This window comes from Apaloderma vittatum, unplaced genomic scaffold (assembly GCF_000703405.1).
Source record: "Apaloderma vittatum isolate BGI_N311 unplaced genomic scaffold, ASM70340v1 scaffold23885, whole genome shotgun sequence".
NCBI lineage: Eukaryota > Metazoa > Chordata > Aves > Trogoniformes > Trogonidae > Apaloderma > Apaloderma vittatum.
Window position 1 is genome coordinate 26,696 of NW_009716836.1, and position 18,813 is coordinate 45,508.

At 37.4% G+C, this 18,813-nt stretch overlaps 1 protein-coding gene across 1 annotated transcript in view; it reads left to right on the plus strand.

Moving 5' to 3' along the window:
• NFXL1 (nuclear transcription factor, X-box binding-like 1) overlaps positions 1 to 17,722 on the plus strand; it is a 44,385-nt gene extending 26,663 nt beyond the window's left edge. The window contains exons 19-22 of the mRNA XM_009869690.1: positions 7,573 to 7,677; positions 8,902 to 8,988; positions 12,360 to 12,413; positions 17,248 to 17,722. Coding sequence (XP_009867992.1) covers positions 7,573 to 7,677; positions 8,902 to 8,988; positions 12,360 to 12,413; positions 17,248 to 17,421 — 420 coding nt within the window. The 3' untranslated portion in view covers positions 17,422 to 17,722. The remainder of the gene's footprint in view (positions 1 to 7,572; positions 7,678 to 8,901; positions 8,989 to 12,359; positions 12,414 to 17,247) is intronic.
• Positions 17,723 to 18,813: the final 1,091 nt, after the last annotated feature.

Sequence of the window (18,813 nt, forward strand, 5' to 3'; positions counted from 1 at the left end):
ACTCAGGGGACAATTGTTAATGTCTTGCTCTCAAATTGAAAGATTATATTGAAGAATCAGAGATTGGTCTCTGAGGCACTAATGGCTTGAATGTTTAAGCATGCAGATGAGGTTGAATGTGGAAGAATATGTCCTCTAACGTGGTTAAAAACTGGTCTTGAATTTATATTTCCAAAATAATGAGAAGCTGTTTGATTAGGGAAGAATACTGAGAATTGTGCTTGTGATTGTTCTTGTATAAGAGCAGGTCTAGTAATCCCTGTCTGTGGAACATTTCGGGGTGGGGTTTTCTTGAACTTAACAAGTGAGATAAGTTAAGAATGCCCTGTTGTGTTAGTGAAATGCATGTTGTGTGAAATAAGACAAACCATTTAATCATTCTGCTGTATCTGGGTATATCTCAAGTGTTGCTGTAAAGAAGAGAAGAGTATCTTTACGGCATGGTGCTTAGACTAGGAACCAGGGTATGTAGGCATCAGGAAGGAAGGTTCGTGTTAAATAAAATTTTTTAGTAGTTAAGCTTGTGGAGCAGAGAAAGAACTGGTTGGAGAAACTGTCAAATTTTCATGAGTAACAGCTTAGACATATATAAGGGTTTGCTCAGCTGTGGATAATGCTGCTGTAAGACATGAGAGGTGGGACGAATTATTTCCTTGTCCCTCCCAGTGCTGCTGTTACGTGCCTCTTACGTGCTTTGAGAAATCCATATATTACTTATTATGTTAGGTTTGTTCCTCAGTTGTCATTAGTTGTGGTGAGAGTGACAGACCTTTCTTCACTCTCTTCCCCACTGCAGCATTAGAAAATTTATGAAGTGGAAAACCAGGAACACTCAGGAATATTGTAGAAAGTATTTCTACTGCTAAACTCTCCATAATTTCTCATTGAAGCCTCCTTTCCTGCAATGACAATGATTGTAGTAAAGCAAATATTTTAACCCATAACGACTTACTGTTTTGTTGTTCTGCTTTGGCCTTTTACTGTGGAGCTGAGTCTCTCTGTCTCGTGTAACACTTAGCTGGCACTCATAAATCATGTGATTCAACTCATTCTCCTTCCCTGATTCCATTCAGTGCCCTTATGCTGGTTTGCCTATTGTGTCCTCTAGTCTTCTTTCTTCATCTCTTGTACTTCTGAATTCTGCCTCGACCCAATAAACGTAGATTCAAAACTTTTCTTTTGTTTCATTATTTTCCAGTGTCAGAAGCGGCAAATTTGGATCCTTGCCTTTATTGAAAAGGGTTTTTTTTTTGTTTTGAATAAATGAGAAAATTCACAGGATTCCTGCTTGTTTCCCAACAGTGTCTGTTTTTCAGACAAGATTGCATTAACTCCAGCAGGAAGGCTGTGCTCTGTACCTGCTTTTATCTTCTCTGTTTTGCCCTTGTAGTTGCCTTTCTGATTTTTTTTTTCTGCAAATGAATGTGCCTGTCACAGTTTTCTTATCTGGATGTCTGAAAGCTCTCTTTCTGGCAAAGGAACACTTTGGGATATTATTTCACTGTCCATTTACCTCTTAATTTTGTCCTTTCATTTCCCTCTCTGTTACTTTAGCTTTATTTGCTCCAAGACTTCCTCCACTTTTTTTTTCAAATCTCTTAACACGAATTATGTGTTCCTATATTTCAGCTTCCCTTCAAAGACTTTTTTTTTTTTTCTTCCATATCTCATATTTGACTTTGATTAATGTAACTGTTGTGATTTTTCTGGACATGTTCCCAAAACTCAATCTGGGATTTAAAAATCCATGTAGTGGTCCTGAAATCTAGCTTGCGGTTCAGAATTGCCTTGTTCTGCAGATGATGGCTTTTTTTTTAATTAATTTAGCAGGATGTGAGAGAAAGCTTAGGACAACAGAGTCCACTTCAGTTTTATAAAGCTTTTAGTTAACTCTCAAATTGTTATTCCTCTAGATGCCTTGAAAAACAAGGTTTTATACAGCTTCTGCGATCCAGAGAATCTTTTGAGTGTGATTGATTGTGTAAAAATGCATGCTCTTCCTTTCCTGTGATTCTAGCTCTGGCTTTTCTTGGCTTACTTGAAACATAAAGGTATTAGCACAGTCCTGCTTCAGGTAGTTCATATCTTTGCAATACCATTTATCCTGCTTTCCTCAGATCTAAAAAAAATAATTCCCTGAAAAATCATCTCTGAACATTGAACAATGCTAGGGCTGATTTGTCTATTTTATAAGTCTACAATATTTGTCTGCAGCTTTGGGAAAATGAGCTAGCTGTATCATAATACAGTTAGAACTGATAGTTCTCTTTTAAAGGAGTCATTGATAAACACAATTTGAAGGAGCAGTCTGAACAGACATCACCCTGCCACTGCGACCTCCAACTCCTCTCTCCAGTAAATACTGATCAAGCCCATTGTTTGACCAAAGAGCTTGGCCAAAATATGGGTAAGATAACCAAACTTAAAGCATTTAACGTTTACAGATCAAATATGTCTACCCCAAACTAAGTTGGAAATGTTTTGGTGTGTAGTCCTGACACCCTCAAGTAAATTTCAAATCAGTGTTTTATCAGAATTTTCTTATTCAATGTGAGAGGCTGACCTTGGGTCATTAGCAGAGCTCAATGAAGTTGCTGTTTGCTAAAAATCAGTGTGCTCTTCACAAAGCTTAGCATAGTGCAGCTTAGGTTCAGTAGAATACAGTATTTTACTGAAGTCTTATTTTTGAGATTTTTCTTCTTCTCTGATGGAAATGGTGGTAGATTGTATGCTACCATATTTGAATTACAGAAAGAGTCTTGCATTTGGGGATTATGAAAATCAATTATGTTGTCTAGAGCCTTGAAAAAATACAATGGGAACTTGAAAGTCTTGGAAGGCTTCATGGTTTTGTTTTGGCTGTGCCAGTATGAAACTATAAAAATGACTTCTAGTATGATACAGTACAGCTCACATTTCCTTTCTGCTTTAGGGAGATGCAGAGTCTTTGATATTGCCACAGCTGTTAGATGAGATGCTCTATTAAAAAAAGCTCTTTCTCTTGTTTGGTAGCAATTGCAAAATATCCTGTTGAAGGAAATGTAACTTTTTTTTTTTAAATCGGGGTTATTAAATTCTTGTGATCATGTTTGCAGATGTTTTGGGACAATTCTCATGTAGAAGTTTTAACAATCTATCAGTTTTCATCCTTTAGGTATTCATATCAGTATTTGCAGATCTGTGTTTAATATTTTATTCTGTGTAATGAGTATTCTTGACAAAATAACCATACTGTACTTTTACTTTGCACTACAATACTCTGCTATTGTCTTGATGTGAAATATGGGACCCCATTGGGATAAATTTATTTTAATGCGGTAGTGCAGTAGAGACAATGTCATAAATTCTAAGAGTAAACATATGTTTTTTTTAAATAAATGAAATAAATTTTATTTCCAGAATGCTTAATTAAATTCTGTAAACATGCCTTGAAAATGTATATGAGTTGCAAAAATTTAATTTTAAAAACAAATACACAGCTTTGGTCCGTAATGAGGGGATTTTCGTCAATGTCTGCCTTAAGCAGTGGAAGTTTTCATAAGCTCTCTGGAAGCAGAGCCAACGGTTAAACTGAAGTGTCTGCCCCTTTGTTTGGAAGTGATAAACTTACCTTTTCTACATATCTTGTAGGATTCTTGCTCCAAATTGCTGTTTTCTTTATTAACAGATTTTCTTTGTTATCAGGTGTGTAATAGCAGGTTCTGTTTATGACCTTCTGGTAAAGATCAGTTAAGCCCCTCTGTAAATGTTATTGGGTTTTATCATCATCAGGCATAATGTTAAGATTTAAATGCATCGCCTATGGGGAAAATACTCATAGTATTTTTTCGTTTGTTTTGTTTTCAGAGCTATGGATTAAATCCCTTTCTTTTAAAGGCTTTCTGTGGTGGGCTGACCCTGGCTGGTGATCAGGTGCCCACCAAAGCTGCTCTGTCACTCCTCTGCTCAGCTGGATGGGGGAGAGAAAATATAAGGAAAGGCTCATGGGTCAAAATAAGGACAGGGAGATCACTAAGCAATTACTGTCGCAGGCAAAACAAACTCAATTTGGGGAAATTAATTTAATTTATTACCAATCAAATCAGAGAAGGGTAATGAGAAATAAAACCAAGTCATAAAAAGTCAAACGTAAAGCCCATTCATTTTGGCCTTTAGTCCACAAGCTTTTGACAAGAGAACTTGTATGGTGAAAAAGACCTAAAGGGGCATACACCTTCTATTTCAACTCTAATTAGCTCCGCACTTAAAAAACAGGCAAAAAAAAAAAATCCTTTCCCGCTACATTATTTATCCAGCAGTAGGATTGCTTTTGTTTTCTGATATCATGGAGAAATGTTGTTTTGCCATTTGTTCACTGCTGCTTTTGAAATTTTTTTCCCAATATTATGTTTGCATTGGAGGGGCTAAAAAGGTTACACTGCCAGTTTCATTCTTGTCCTGCATCTCTGGGGGTGTGAACTGTGTAGTTCTGTTCAATAAAGTAAATGTATAAATTTGGGGTTCAGTATTGGATTAAAGATATTTCTGTGCTATGCAAATTTTGCATAGCACAGAAATACCTCTGCGGTGTAAGAATTTTTACTGCAGTAGCACCTGGAGGTTGACGTGATGGCTGCTGTCTTGAATTCACAGCTCGGACATGTCAGTTGTAAGACTATTTGGATTTTGACACTATTAATGGAAATGTGCCTAATTAGTGTGGAGGGGTAAGCTGGAAGTAATAGTTCTAGCCATGCCTTGTTCTGGGCAGCGTGGGATGACTTGCAGGTGAGACTAGGTTGTGTTAATTGTGTGTGATGCTCTTGGGGCAGGGAGCCAGGAGAAGGGCCACCATACTTTGCAGAGGTCATGCCAGTAGCAAATTGTTTTTGCAAAGGTTGTGGTTGCCAGTGAGCAGACTCAGCTGTTAGGCTCCGTGTTCTGGCTGATAGTCTGACCTCAGCAGCGTGCAAGGCCTAAAGACAAGTTTCTCCCCTCATCTTTGCAAAATGAGGCAAAGTGCAAAATAGATTTGCTAATGATCGCTTGTGCTTGAACAAACTGACATTCTGTCTCTGATAATACAACCAATTTGGGGGTTTCTTCCTTCTGGTTAAAGCAAATACATTAGATCTGTTTCATAAGGCTTCAGCAGAGCAAGGGAGTCAATGCTGCATAGTGAATGTATAGTTCAGATATAGATGAGAGTTAATGCAAGGTTGAAGATGAGCTAAAAGAAACAACTGCATGTATTATGTTAATTTAAAAAAACCCTACCCCCCAAAACCCAGAACAACAACAAATGAAAAGTAGGAGCAAGGGATGTTAACAATATGGAATTTTTCCCAAGGACTGGATCGATGCTTGACCTTGCATTGTTTTCAGTAATGACCTTACCACCAAAAAATGCTGGATGATGAAGATTTGTGAAGTGTCAGTACATGACAATTGAGGAAACGCATCTGCAGAACACATGTATTTGGGGCATCTTACTAGATTAAAAAAAAAACACAGCAGGACCATGCATGGCAAGGCTAATAAGAAGCTCCCAGGAAACAGCAGAAGTTATTATCACAACGTGATTCACTGGAGAGAAATGCAAATGAGAGCTGAAGATGTATTGGGGAAGATACTCTATTAAGAATAAGGTGCAATTAAGGCATGGTACCAAGTCCTTCCTGCTGCGATGTCATTTGGAATATTACATGCTGTTCTGGCTACTGCATTTAAGTGAAACCTTGATTGAGGCTGGTTGAAATTCAATGAAGGGAATATTATGTGAATAAAGAGCCTTTTATAAAAGGACAGTGGAGAAATATTGAAGTATAAGGGTAAGAACCTGAGGGGTTTAGACTGCCTGGAATCAATGTAGGAAATAAATAAAAAAAAAAAAGCTCTTACATCTTGTAGTGAGCTCCTGGATCATCCTCCTTAGCCAAAGTGTAGCAGGGGAGCGAAGTGGGGGGCTGTCTTCATTGCAAGACAGTCCTAGAGGCATCAAAAGAAGTACCTTTCTTTAGGAGGAGTAGACTTCAGGCCTAAACGTGGTGACTTAGAACTTGCTTCTAGTCCGATGTGAAATGTGCTGAAATGGTGGCTAAAAAACCCCCACGCCTAAACCACAAAATATCTGTCAGTGTAATAACAGGTTGTGACTGGCATGAACATGAAAATGTGTATGTCCACATAATTTTTAGCTGGAAAGTCTTGAGTTCTGTTTAGATCGTGTTTTTCATGATACTAGCTCAGAGGTTGAGCCAGTTCCAATGGACTTCTGAGAATTTACAGCTACTTAGCAACACCTGGGTGTTAGCTCAGTCAGTAGAGCATAGCGCTAACAATGCTAAGGTCGCGGGTTCGATTCCCATTCGTTTCCTGTTTGGTCCCCGTGTGTTGCCTGATCATAGTCGAGAGATGGCGTCTATGGCGGCAGGGAGGCTGGATTAAAATGATCTCTAAGGTCCTCTCCAGCTTAGGCCATTCTGTGATTCTGTGATAATTGTCTTATGTAGTTCTCTCTTCCTTGTGGATGAAGCGAGTGTAATATGTATAATTTTCAATTTTTAATAAATGTGAGGAAAAAAGATATCTTTAAATTATGTGTTTTACAGCATTTTCCAAGTTGTGTTAGTCTCTTGATGACAGTGAAGAGGTGGAATTTCGCTTTTAGTGAAGAACACTATCCATTGCCATTTCAAATAGTTTGAGGACTTAAGGCTATTTCTATAAATAAATTGATTAGATGTCTTATTTGAGATTCCACCTTCAGTTATTAACAGTATTAGGTTATGTAATTGAAAATGAAAAACCATAATTGTGAAGTTTTCATATAGAGGTTTGTGAGTAAGGACTATTTTCAGTGAAATAAGTGAAAAAATGCTGAGAGAACTTCTTAACAGTCAGCATGTTTAAATTAGTATCTCAACTGTTAACACAGTAATTGAATGGTAATGTTTTCATTATAAATGTCAGAAATTGCACTGACACTAAAATAGTCTCTATCTCTCAGATAGCAGAGATGGGATAATTTGCCAAACGCAGAAATGCAGAGTTTTCTGAAATTGTTTTGGACACATTAAGAGTATTGGTGATCTGTATTTGACAGAAGATTCTTGCATGCAAAATTTTCTTTTGTGGTCTTTTGGCTTCTGATTCTTCCCTGTGTTTTTTTGTTGTTGTTGTTATTGTCTTTGTATCATCTACAGATTGCTAAAGCACAGTTAATTTAAGTTTTCGATTTCTTTTTACCTTATCTACTTGTATTCCCCTGACACAGAGACAGCTAGAGTAATTGTTGTATAAATTACTGTGGAGATGAGTATTCTTGAACTATTTGAAAGGAGACATTTTTTTTCATCAAGCTGTGCCAATAGTAGATAAATTGTTCTACAGGTACTGAAATACAGTAAATAACAAGGAAACATTTGTCTAAAAAAAAAAGAAAAATTGAACATTTCACAAGTGGAGAAAGTGATAATCTGAATGAGTTTTCTGTTAAGCTACTTTGTCTGAAATAAACCCACTTCATAGATTCTCTGTAATTTTAGACTCTTTTGACGTGAGGGTTTTGGTTGTGTGTTTTGTTCTTTGCAGTTGCCCTGTGGTCACCGGTGTAAAGAGGTTTGCCATTCAGGAAGCTGTCCTCTGAACTGCAGCCAGAAGGTTAAACTCCGATGTCTCTGCAAGAGACTGAAAAAGGTAAATTTCTGAGTCAAAATTTTGAGAACAGTGGTTGTTTGGTTTTGGGTTTGTTTTTTTTTATGTTCCTAGGCTTGTATGGATGGATTGTCTCTGCTGCAGATTAGAATAGGTCCAGTTACTCTAGTAGAGCTATAACAGTTCACATCAGCTGAAAATGTGGGCTGCAATATTAAAAGATTCACTGGAGATTGTAAAAGCCTGTTAGTTGTAAAATATGTTAGCTGCCTGACTTAAAATACCTTTATCTTCAAGCACACTTGAATTTTTGTAGCTCTATTGGGAGAACAGTCAGATGACCTGGAGTCATCTAAGAAGAAAAAAATATATTCTTCTGATGATATTGGGAAAGTTTCTAATTGCAGAAAGTGGAACAAGCACAGATGTTGTGGATATCTAACTAATGTAATCTAATGCAAATCTAAAAGCTGGTACATACAGCAACATTCTTAGCTTCTAACAAAGATAATGGACAAAGTAATGTAACAAGTTTATTGTAGCTATATAGCATTATGAGAGGAAGACCGGAAATTGATGCAAAGTCTTGGCAAATAATAATGAATTCATGAAAAAAATCATTATCTGGCTTAATTGAAAGGTGCTTAGATTATTTTTCTTGACCCAGTTAACTTCTGAGCCTTCCATACAGGCTGCGGTTCCCCAGAGTTCTTGGCTTCTCTGAGAAATATTCTGTGCAACCAGAAGTCTTACAGGTGGGGCGTTCAGCAAGAGAAAGGATGACACATACAGAACAAGTACTTCAGATAACCACCTTTTTTTCTTTCTTCGGTATTAGGGGGATTAAGTTTGACTGGACTTTTTTTTTTTTTTTCCACTCCATGGCCGGACCTTGCCCTGTGTCATCTCGCCCAGTTAGAGAACGTGTGTGAAATTACTGAGACTCTGAGTGCTAGCTCTTTCTGCCAGAGTTTAAAAGGTTATCTTACTCTGTGTTAAGCAAACAAGTGAGGAAAGAGAAGACATGAGAACTTGAACTGGACTATTTGATATATTCTTGCTTTCAGCTTAGTTTATCAGAAAGAGGGAAAAAAGGACAGTTTTATACAGAATTACAGATTCAAGTAACTGTTAATATTAGCTTTGTTTTATGTGTAACCAATGTTTTACTAAATATGAATGATTTCTAATTTTGTTTAAAATGGGCATTATAACTAAAAATCTTATGTAGAAAATGATGTTAAAAGCCTCAAATTATACTTACAGGAAATACAGTGCAGCAAGATACAAGAAGGCCAAGTTTCACTGGAATGTGATGCATTATGCAAGGAAATGAAACGGAAAGCATCTGAGGTAACATATCTGTTGTAGCTATATTTTCTTCTCAGTGCTTCAAGAAAAGCAGGAGAAAATAAACACAGAATTATTTTTCACAGCAATACCAGCAAGAAAATACAGCATAAGTAGATGTGCTGTTCAGTAGCAGCTACTTTTTCAGTCTTGCGTTTGGCTTAGTGGGGAGAATTACAGTGTTTGCACACTGTTAATTAACTCAGTGAAGTACCGTGTTAAAACAACATTCTGTTATTTACCTTTTCTATTTTTTAATTTGTTAGAATCAGTTCTTTCCTCTTCCACTGTGAACAAGTGATGATGAGTCATGACAAAACCATCATTGCTGATGATTAGGTTGCTGTAGGATTAGGGCCAGGCCACTTCCCAGGGCATTATTAGATCTGTTTTTTCCAGTGAAAGTTTTGCAGTCATTGCCTGCTCGACTTGACCAGGATGAATAGTTTCATCCTGTCACGTATTAATTACCCTCTATCACAAAAAGGGAGAGTTTTCAGCAATTGCAGTATACTCTTTAGCCTGCTGTAAACGTGACATCTCCCTAGTTCTGCTGGTTTACGAAGTAAGGAAGTTGTGGGCTATCACCCAGAGAGATAATATCAACCTTGCTCTTATAAGCCTTTCATAGAAATCATAAACAAAAAGGAATTGGTGCAGAACTTGCTTGATTTTTATCAGGTGTTAGATGTAATAAATGTACAATGCAAAAACTCAGTGGCTGAAGCGGACTTTTGTCAGCTTCTGCTCAGACTTGCAGGATTGATTGGCAAGTTCTAACGAGTACCACATGGACCAAATCCTGCAGGTCTGCAAGCAGGTCCAATGCTAAGACTCCTGGGATATGCCTTTGGAAAATCCCAACTGTAACAAACAGGCCCAGTACGAGCGTGAAGGTAAATTCATAGGATGTGCAGGGCACTAAAGCAAGGTGAATTTGTGAGAGACTGCATGAGCTGGGACGCAGCAGTGTGTCTCGGTGTGGCGTGGTACAGTGTCAGCTGCCTTCTTACTTCAGCACATCCTAATTCCTATTTCTCGCCCCTGACATGGCAATCCACAGGGAGCAATGGTCTAATGCAATGAGCAAATAACAAGTTTCTACTATAAGCAATGCTGCTGACATACTGTGCGTCATAACCTAGCTATGTGTACCTTCCTCACAGAAGAACATGGATTTAATTGGGTTGGGCTTCTTATATGAAGTTAAAAAGTTCTATTAAACTCTTACTAGGGAGCTTTTTATAGCCTGTGTGTGCTTGTAATGACATACTGTAATGATATCCTATTATAGACACTTGACAACAGTCGTTTATTATGTCAGTTACTGCTTAATGTGTCAAGACTGGAAAAAGTCTTTTAAAAACTGCAGGCATTTACAAAGATAGTTTGTGCTGTTGCAAAACTCGAGTGTATTAACTCTTAATAAAACTCTTCATGTATAGCACCTAGTGAGTATGCACTTCTGAGGAGTTGAGAGCATCTTTTACTGTACATTTTATTAATGAAATAGTTCTAGAAATGTTTTTCCATCCTGTGGTTATAGTGGTTAAGCTTCCCTCTACCTATGTCTATTACACCTGTGTATATTACACAAATATGACCACACCATGGTAAATAGAAGCTCTTCTGTTGGTTTTTTTTCCACACTTGTGGGTCACTTTCTTTTGGAGCTGAAGTTCTGCCGTTAGATGGCAGTGAAATAGCAGGAGGTTAGTTGTGCAGTTTTTCTACACCTGACTTTCTGATTTCAGATGTAGGTGGCTGAAAAGGTCTTCTACGTGCTTTTCCGAAGAGAGACTCTGCCATTCTGTCTAGATTAATGACATTCTCAGTAACGCTTTAGTTTGATATACAGTATTTAAAATTTAAAAAATTTTCTGAAATCCTGCAAAACAGGGCTCTTCTGTTGGCCATGTCCTCAGTGCACACTGTTTGAGCTACAAGTGTGCTAAAACATAGACTGCTGCATTTCCTCCTTTGTTATCAAGAGCTCTTGAATTGCAAATTGTTTGGAACAAATTCTGCCTGTGCAAACCATATTTAGTAAACTATTGTCACTGTTAGTATGCGAACCATCCTGTTACTAGGGTTAAGGCTGTTTTTTTCATCTCAAGTTATTTATCAGATTTTTTTACAGCTAAGCTTTTCTAAAGTGGTCACAATGAAAACTGCAGGAAGGGAGACATATATTTCCCCAGTATAATCTTCCTGTTACTACTGTTACTGTAGTGATCTCTGACTGGGCACTTTAGAGATTGAGCTGGTGTCTTTTTGTTTAATGGCTTTTTGCTGAATTTATCTTCTGTTAGCATGCCTAGTTGTTTTTCAGTCAACATAAGCTTTTGGCATCTATAAACATCCTGTAGCAGTGAATTTCTAGATTTAGCCAAATACTATGTGGGATTGGAATACTTCCCTCTGTTATGAACAAGCTTCCTGGTAATTTCATTTTATGCTTTTTTATTTTGTATTATGAAAAATAATTATTGATGGTTTATCCCTGTTTGGCATCTTCACACTCTTCATGATTTTGTGCCCTGTTAGTCACCTGATGAATCCTACCTAGTTATGGATCTCTTCTGTTGTCTCTTGCATATGTTCAGGCTTTACGTTCTTTTGTTCTTGCAGGACCAGAACTCAATGAAGGAGCTAAGATTCAGTGCATCACACGTTCACACATTGACATTTTTTCCTGTACCATTCTTGTCTTAATAATTTTGAGCATTTATTTTATTTTGTTTTCTTGAACACTACAAAACTTTTCTATAGCAATTGTAACTCCCCTGACTTCTTTTCACATGGCTTTCTGGTGGTGGAGCCTTTTTTTTTTTTTTTTGTTACATTTGTTTTGCATTACAACAAGAGCTTTAAACCAGTTTGGTTATGCATTATCCAATATATGTCATGCTCAGTACAAATATAGAGGTTTCCTTTTGCTCTAGTAGTCAGGGAGTATTTAAAGTACTTGGAATGAAATATATGGGTGTGAATTATATACATATGTAGGAATTAGCTGTATGTGTAATGTGTACTTAATTGAGCATAAAGTTGCTGAAAACTTAAAGTAACTGTCTTTAGGAATTTTCCTGGTTGTTAGTTCTTAGGTTTTATATTTATTGGTTGAGCTTGTCAAGTTGAAGCCAGAAGTTCAATTTGTAACCTTGTAGCATCCCTTCCATGTTTTTCAAATGTGAAATGGTGCAGCTTTTCCCCAAAATGTTTTGTAATCTCAGTAAATTAAAGAGATCACTTGATGGAGGTCTTGCTCACTTTTGCTTAGAGCCATTCCATAGAAGTAGTTATGACTACATAAGAAAATAGTTTTAGCTGCTCTTTACAGCAGTTGCTTATCACTTTATATGTCTGGACAGATAAAAGAGGCAGAAGCCAAAGCTGCTATTGAAGAAGAGAAGCGAAGACAACAGGTATCAACCTTTCCTCTTCCTCACCCGCTTTCCCCACGCCTTGTTCTTGTTAGTAAATTATTTCATTTACATGCAACTAAAGATGTATAGTTCGTAATGTGATATGCAGTCATTCCTGTCAGCTGTTATGTATGCTATGAATGATTTACAATGGTTAAGAGCCCACATGTTTTCCCAAACAATTTTCATGATTTAATGCAAAATGTTAATTTATCAGTTTAATCTTGTGTTGCTATAACTGTATATAGTATAGTTTATTTTTAAAATACTCTAGTTTTTAATCAAACACTTTACAATGCATAAACCCCACAGAATTGCTGAATAGCCTTCATAGAGATTAAAATACTGGGTGAAGCTTCCCTCCTCCCTCCCATCATGAAAGAATGAGGCCTAAATGAGTCTTTGTCCTTCAGGTCTCTGAGGGCGTGGGGGTAAACATGTATTTACAGTAATTGCTGTTGTTGGTGAGCCTGTGTTATCAGCATTGTAATCCAAGAAGCTTCTGTGCCAGCTGCCTGGAGGCACTAATGCTAATAGTGTTTCAGGCAATAACGGCAAGCTTGGTAGGTGGTGATGAGGAGGTCACATCTGTCATCTGGAGGCTCCAGCTCTAACGCACTCCTTCCAGCCAGTTCATGCACCCATGCCTGTGCCTCAAGCATTTGACATCAAATCATTTTCTAAGTCCAATGTGTGCTTTCTGACTTTCCTTCTACTCCATTATCACAACAGTTATGTATTAGGGTATACTTGTGTTTTCACATGAGGCTCACACACTGCTTTTATTGCAGAACACTGTCTCACTGCTTGAAAGGAGGTGCAGAAGGCATACTTACAGACCCAATCCTCTTGTACCATTCTCCCGATATCATTAGAATAGTTATGCGTCACAACTTCTGTTATGCCTACTTTGATTAATTGGCTAGGGACTTTATTTATTAAAGCATCATGTCTACCAACCAATGCTTTAGCAAGGTCTTTCAACGAGGGGCGTGTTTACTCATCGTACAGGAAAAACGTGGTTACGTACTTGTCCAGGGCACCAAGCACTGTTTTGTGATCATCTTGTAATGTTCGTTGTTATATTCATACCTTAACTGTCTACAGAATTATTGGTCGCATGTTCCCTCAAACAACTCATAGACAGCTCATCTGATTCTTCTTATTCTCCAAGCTGGCCTTAGAAATGTTAGTTCTGTGACTTAGGTCAAGAAGTGTAGCGTGCATACAGGTGTCTGAAATGTTTTATTAGGCAGAGGTAATCTGTGACTGATGCTTCTGCAACCTAAGTACTGAAGCGTCCTAATGGACAAAGAACAGGTTTACAGTTCTAAAGCTGGAACTTCTAAGTTGTTAGAGTTTGTATTGCACTGATTGTGTTTTCATGTGTTCCAGAAAGCATCCCCATTACTGATAATTGCTGCCTCAAAATCACTTAACTTGTAGCCCCTCTGGTAAAATCTCAGTAGCGAGGCGCCTCTGAAACTACCAGAGTCACCTCACCAGCACAGTATGCAATATCATTGTTGTCTTGATTCTTCAGCAGTGATTGTTTCTCTCTGCAGTACATGTTCTACATCTACATTCACTGAAGTCTCCCAGTTACAGCCCATCAATACGCTTGTGCGATATGGCAGCCTCTTCTGCGTATGTGTTTTGTGATGGATGCAGCTTCAGGCATAAAAGGCTTCCCTTATACATAATCAAGCCTATTAAAAGGTTAATTAAGAGTGGCCAGTTATGTATAGCACAATAGCAAACAGTAGAACAACAGTAAGAGAAATTGGACAACAGTAACAAACAGGCTGTATAGAATTGTACACAAGTCTGCTGCAGCCTTTTATCTAAAATTGATTCTTTTCCAATTTGATCTCGTAATCTGCTATCCAGTGATGGAAATTGGAGAACATCACTATCATAGGGTGTTGTGTCATATTAAGAGTATATATTTATTGAGTATATTCCCTTCTGACAAAAGTTTACATCTTGTCCTGCCTTCCTGATTTAATTAGCACATTTTTATATAGACAGTTCATCTGTTAGTCACAGCTTCTTGAGACCTGTTTTGATTAATACTTCATTAAAATCCCTTATATACAAACTAGTTAGTGCTCTGGTAAGTCTTCACATTTGTGTTGTGTTATTTGCTTTATTTGGTAGCAGCTTCTGTTAATATCATTTACAGATGGAATCACTTGTTTCTTAGTGGAAGGGAGACAGCTTGGTAAGGCTTCTTGTCATGGCCCTAGCAGCCAAACCTTCCCTTTGCTTCACTGTATGAGGCCACGGTTTTCACGATTGTTAGAGGTGGAAAAAACATCAGTGCTTTGATTATTTAACAGTTCAGACCAAGCTCTCTGTCCTACTCTAGTGTAAAAGATTTGAGCTAGGTCTGAAACCCAAATTCTAATTTAATGAGTTGTTTGAAATATTCTGTTTCCTTTTTCTTAGAAAGAAAAGAGCTTCTTAGAAGTTACAAAAGTCAAGTTTCCTCACCACCTGTAAAATACAAGACCTGCAATTTCAGAATACCTGCTTTGTGTCTGTACAGTCTCCGTTACTTGCATTCGTTTAGCTACATTTTCCCATACGGCTGTTACTCCTTTCAGTGCAGGAAGGGTATAGAAATAACATATGAAGGAGCAAAATCCAACACCTGAGAAGCACTAAATTAGACATGCAAGTTGTTTTGAGTATACAGTTTGAATGCATTTCATTTTACTTTTAATATGTCTGTACACAAAGAAGTTAGATTCTTAATCTAAATAAAAAACTTGACCTTGCTTAGTTTGAAAAATTAAGGTAGTCTGCAGACCGGACACAACTATTACTTTATCGTTCAAAGATCATTGAAGTGACGCTTTGGGAATGATGACAGTTATATAAAACCCGTAGGTAGCTTTTCAAGGGTAGTGATGGCTTCTTTCTTGTATTCTGTGCCCACGAACCTTTTCTCATTCTATGTTTTGTTTTTTATAATGTATCTATTTTTAGCTAGGGTTTTATAAAGATCACTAGGAAGGCAATTCAGTACTTGTTATATAATTTTTCGAGCCCTCAGATTACTGAGATTTGTGAAGCACCCTGCTTTTGAAACTTACGGATCACAAGTATATAATAACCACAGAAGCCCCACATTTTATTTAATGTCTATGTAAAATTAAATATTGCCATATTATCTGTAAAACCTAAGAACTCGGCACTTGCCTTCAGATTTTGGATTTTTAAAAACTTTCATTAAAATACTTTGCTTTTCTAAAGGAGGATTAGCTAGTTGAATGTAATCTTTTTTTCAAATAGCAGACTGTGGAACTTTGAACTTTTCTCCCCTATCACCAGAGAAGTGCCAACAGTTTCTGCTTTTATTAAGTACAAAGTAATAGACATCAAAATAGGTCCCTTTCTCCTGCTAGCAGGGATATCTGGCACAAGAAGAGATGTAAGATCCACTTTGTGAAGCTGACAAATATTTGCTGTCAGTAGAGGAAGACCAGACATCGGGCAAACTTAAGTCCCAAAAGAAAATGATATTTACTGAACTGCTTCTCTGCTCATTTCCTAAAACAGTCTTACTGCTTCTTTAATGCCTCTACCTTATTGCCTTAGTCCTTTTCTTCTTGGCAGCCCTGCAGTAAGTGGTGATGCAGAATTATTTTCTCTTGTGGCCAGGCTTTGTCTCCGTTCACTGTCCGTGTTTCCTCTGCTTCCGCTCTGCCTTGCGCCTTTTGCCCGGCCAGTCCCAGCTTGCCGTGCTCTGCTGCTCCCTTCTCTCTTCTGCAGTTCATCCAGCCCCTCTGCTCTCTTGTCCCATGGTTTCTCTAGTATGGCAACTCTAACCCAAAATTCAGATACTTGTTGGACCTTTTCTGGTTTTAGTCTGTCTCAACTCTCCTTAAGAGCATCTTCTCACATTTTCCTAGCAGCTAGATGGCTCATCAGAGTCTCGTCCTGGTCTTATGCACTTTGTTCCAGACTGCCTAATTCCAGTTTTATTTCAGCCTCGTACCTTAAAATGAGTTCTTCCTGTATTCTCTTGATACTCTTTGAGAAGGTTGTGGAGGAATGTGAGGAACAGGAATCGGAGGATCTTCCTGTTCGTTCCAGGCATCACCCTGAAATTTCTGTTCTGTGTAGAAGCTTGGCATTCTTCTTATTTTTCTTCATTTTTTGGGTCTAAGGGTGTGTGTGGGTTTTTTTTAAAAAGATACTCTTTACCTACTACAGTCATATAGGAGTGACTAAATGTTAAGTTATACCACTTAACAAATGGAACCTTTTTGTGCATATCTAAGATTTTAGCTATTAATCTAAAATGTAGCTGAGTGTGCATAATATAAAGAATTGGGGAAAAGATTATAGAATTTTTTTTAATTTATATTTTTATTGGTCTATTTTAGAAGAAAGTGCATCCTTATTACAGGGGGGAGGTCTTTGAAAATTTCAGCCTATACTCTTATATACATTATTGTAATAAAATACTTATAGGTGCTTTAATAGGAAAAAATACTGCATTTTTAACACATATCTTGGAAATAACATCATTTTGGTTTAACATATTCAACCGGAGTTAAAAATCCAATGGAAAACTACAGCTGGTTGTATTTTTGGCGTTATTTTGTACAGGAAACTAAACAATGATTTAATACTTGGAAGTAAAGTGCTTTGTTACCATGGGCTCCAGTGCTACCATCTCATCTGTAAGAGATGTATGACTTCCGTTGTCTGCTAGTTATTTTTATAAAATTTTTTTTTTTTTATTTTATTTGAAATCTGCACATCTCTTTGTTTTTCATTCTGACACAAATGTCAACTACTTCTGGTTTTCTTCATCTAGGCTGAACTGGAAGCTTTTGAAAACAGATTAAGAGGGCGAAGAAAGAATAAGAGAAGAAAGGATGAAGTAGAAGTTGAACAATCATCATGGCAAAAATACAAGAACCTCATCATGCTGCCGATGTTTGGAGTTGCTGTTGTGATGGTTGCGTGGCTCATGGTCTATAACGACTGAAACAACTCAATATTTAATATACCTCAGTCGGGCTTTAGGTAGCTGTTATTCTTAGAATGTTAGTCTGCCTGTCTGTAACAGAACTTAATGTGCATAGATTATATACGTATGCTGTTGGCCAAGAAAAGCGCGGAGGAGGGAAGAAGTGTCACCCTTTGTGTTACTGCATTCACAGCACAAAACTGAATTCAGACACTGAAAGTAACAGTATATTTTTAGTCTACACGGAAATGCTGATGTAGTTTGTCTGACTGAGATCCGTTATCATCTGTTCTATTAATATATTGTGTTACTTTTGTCTCCATTTCATAATATTAAAAAATAGCTAGGTATAAAATTCTTTATTGAATATTTGGTTTTTGAAAAATCGATTTAGTGACTTATTGAAGATTAGTATTCTTATGCTAGTCTTTATGTTGTATCACAAAGTAATTTCTGTGCTTCATGTCAGTTTTAATTATAACAACCAACGGGGATCTTTGGATCACTAAGGCTTGAATATTCTGGGGCCTCATGTCAGAACTTTGTTCAGAGAAGGGAAATAGTTGTCTTTCAAGTCAACTGTATCACAAACAATAAAATGGGCCCCCTTACAGACTGCGGAGTTTGGTTTTTGGTTGTTCCTCCCCTCCCTGTTTCCTCAAAATCAAACCAGTTCAAAACTTCATTTAGTGGACAGCTGCTTGGGCTCAACATGGATGTGAAGTTGTTTCAGGGCACAAGGATGTGTCCTCATCACTGCCACCATTGCCAACGGGAGAAAATTTAAAATTGAATGTAGAGCATCACTCGATTGTTTAATGTCACATTTGGATATTTGCATAGGTGTGAGAAAGTACAATTGGGGAGTGTAACAGGCGAATTATTTGTCGTTCTGAAGCTATCTGGATGGTGTTTGCTAATAATGTATAAACTATGTAGCTATTCTTTGGAGTGTGTAAATATTTTCTTAATGACAGTGTAGAACTTACTTTTGGGATATCAGTGTTGGTTGGCAGAACTGAAAGGTTACACAGCTTCAAGGTTTTTAGAGAAGCTACATTGTCTTGGCTGAGGGATTGCAAGTTAAATTTGCGAGTGGGAAAAATTGGAAAACAGGTTTGAGACCTGTTCTGGAAAATTTATGCTGAAGCTTGAGCATTGTGAGTAACTGGAAAGCGCTTACAAGATCCTGTGAAAGATGAAGCACAAAGCTAACGGGCATTAGGTTGCCCTTGTAATTCAGGCATATGATAATTTCAGCACAAATCCTGAAAAAGCAATGGGACCATTTGTGTGAATTCCTAGGGAATATTGCAGATTGTTTGAAACCTTTTTCAGTTGATTTTGGCCCACTTATAAAGAGTCCCAGTGTTAATTTGAGCTGATATCCAATTGTTATTATGGTTCAGC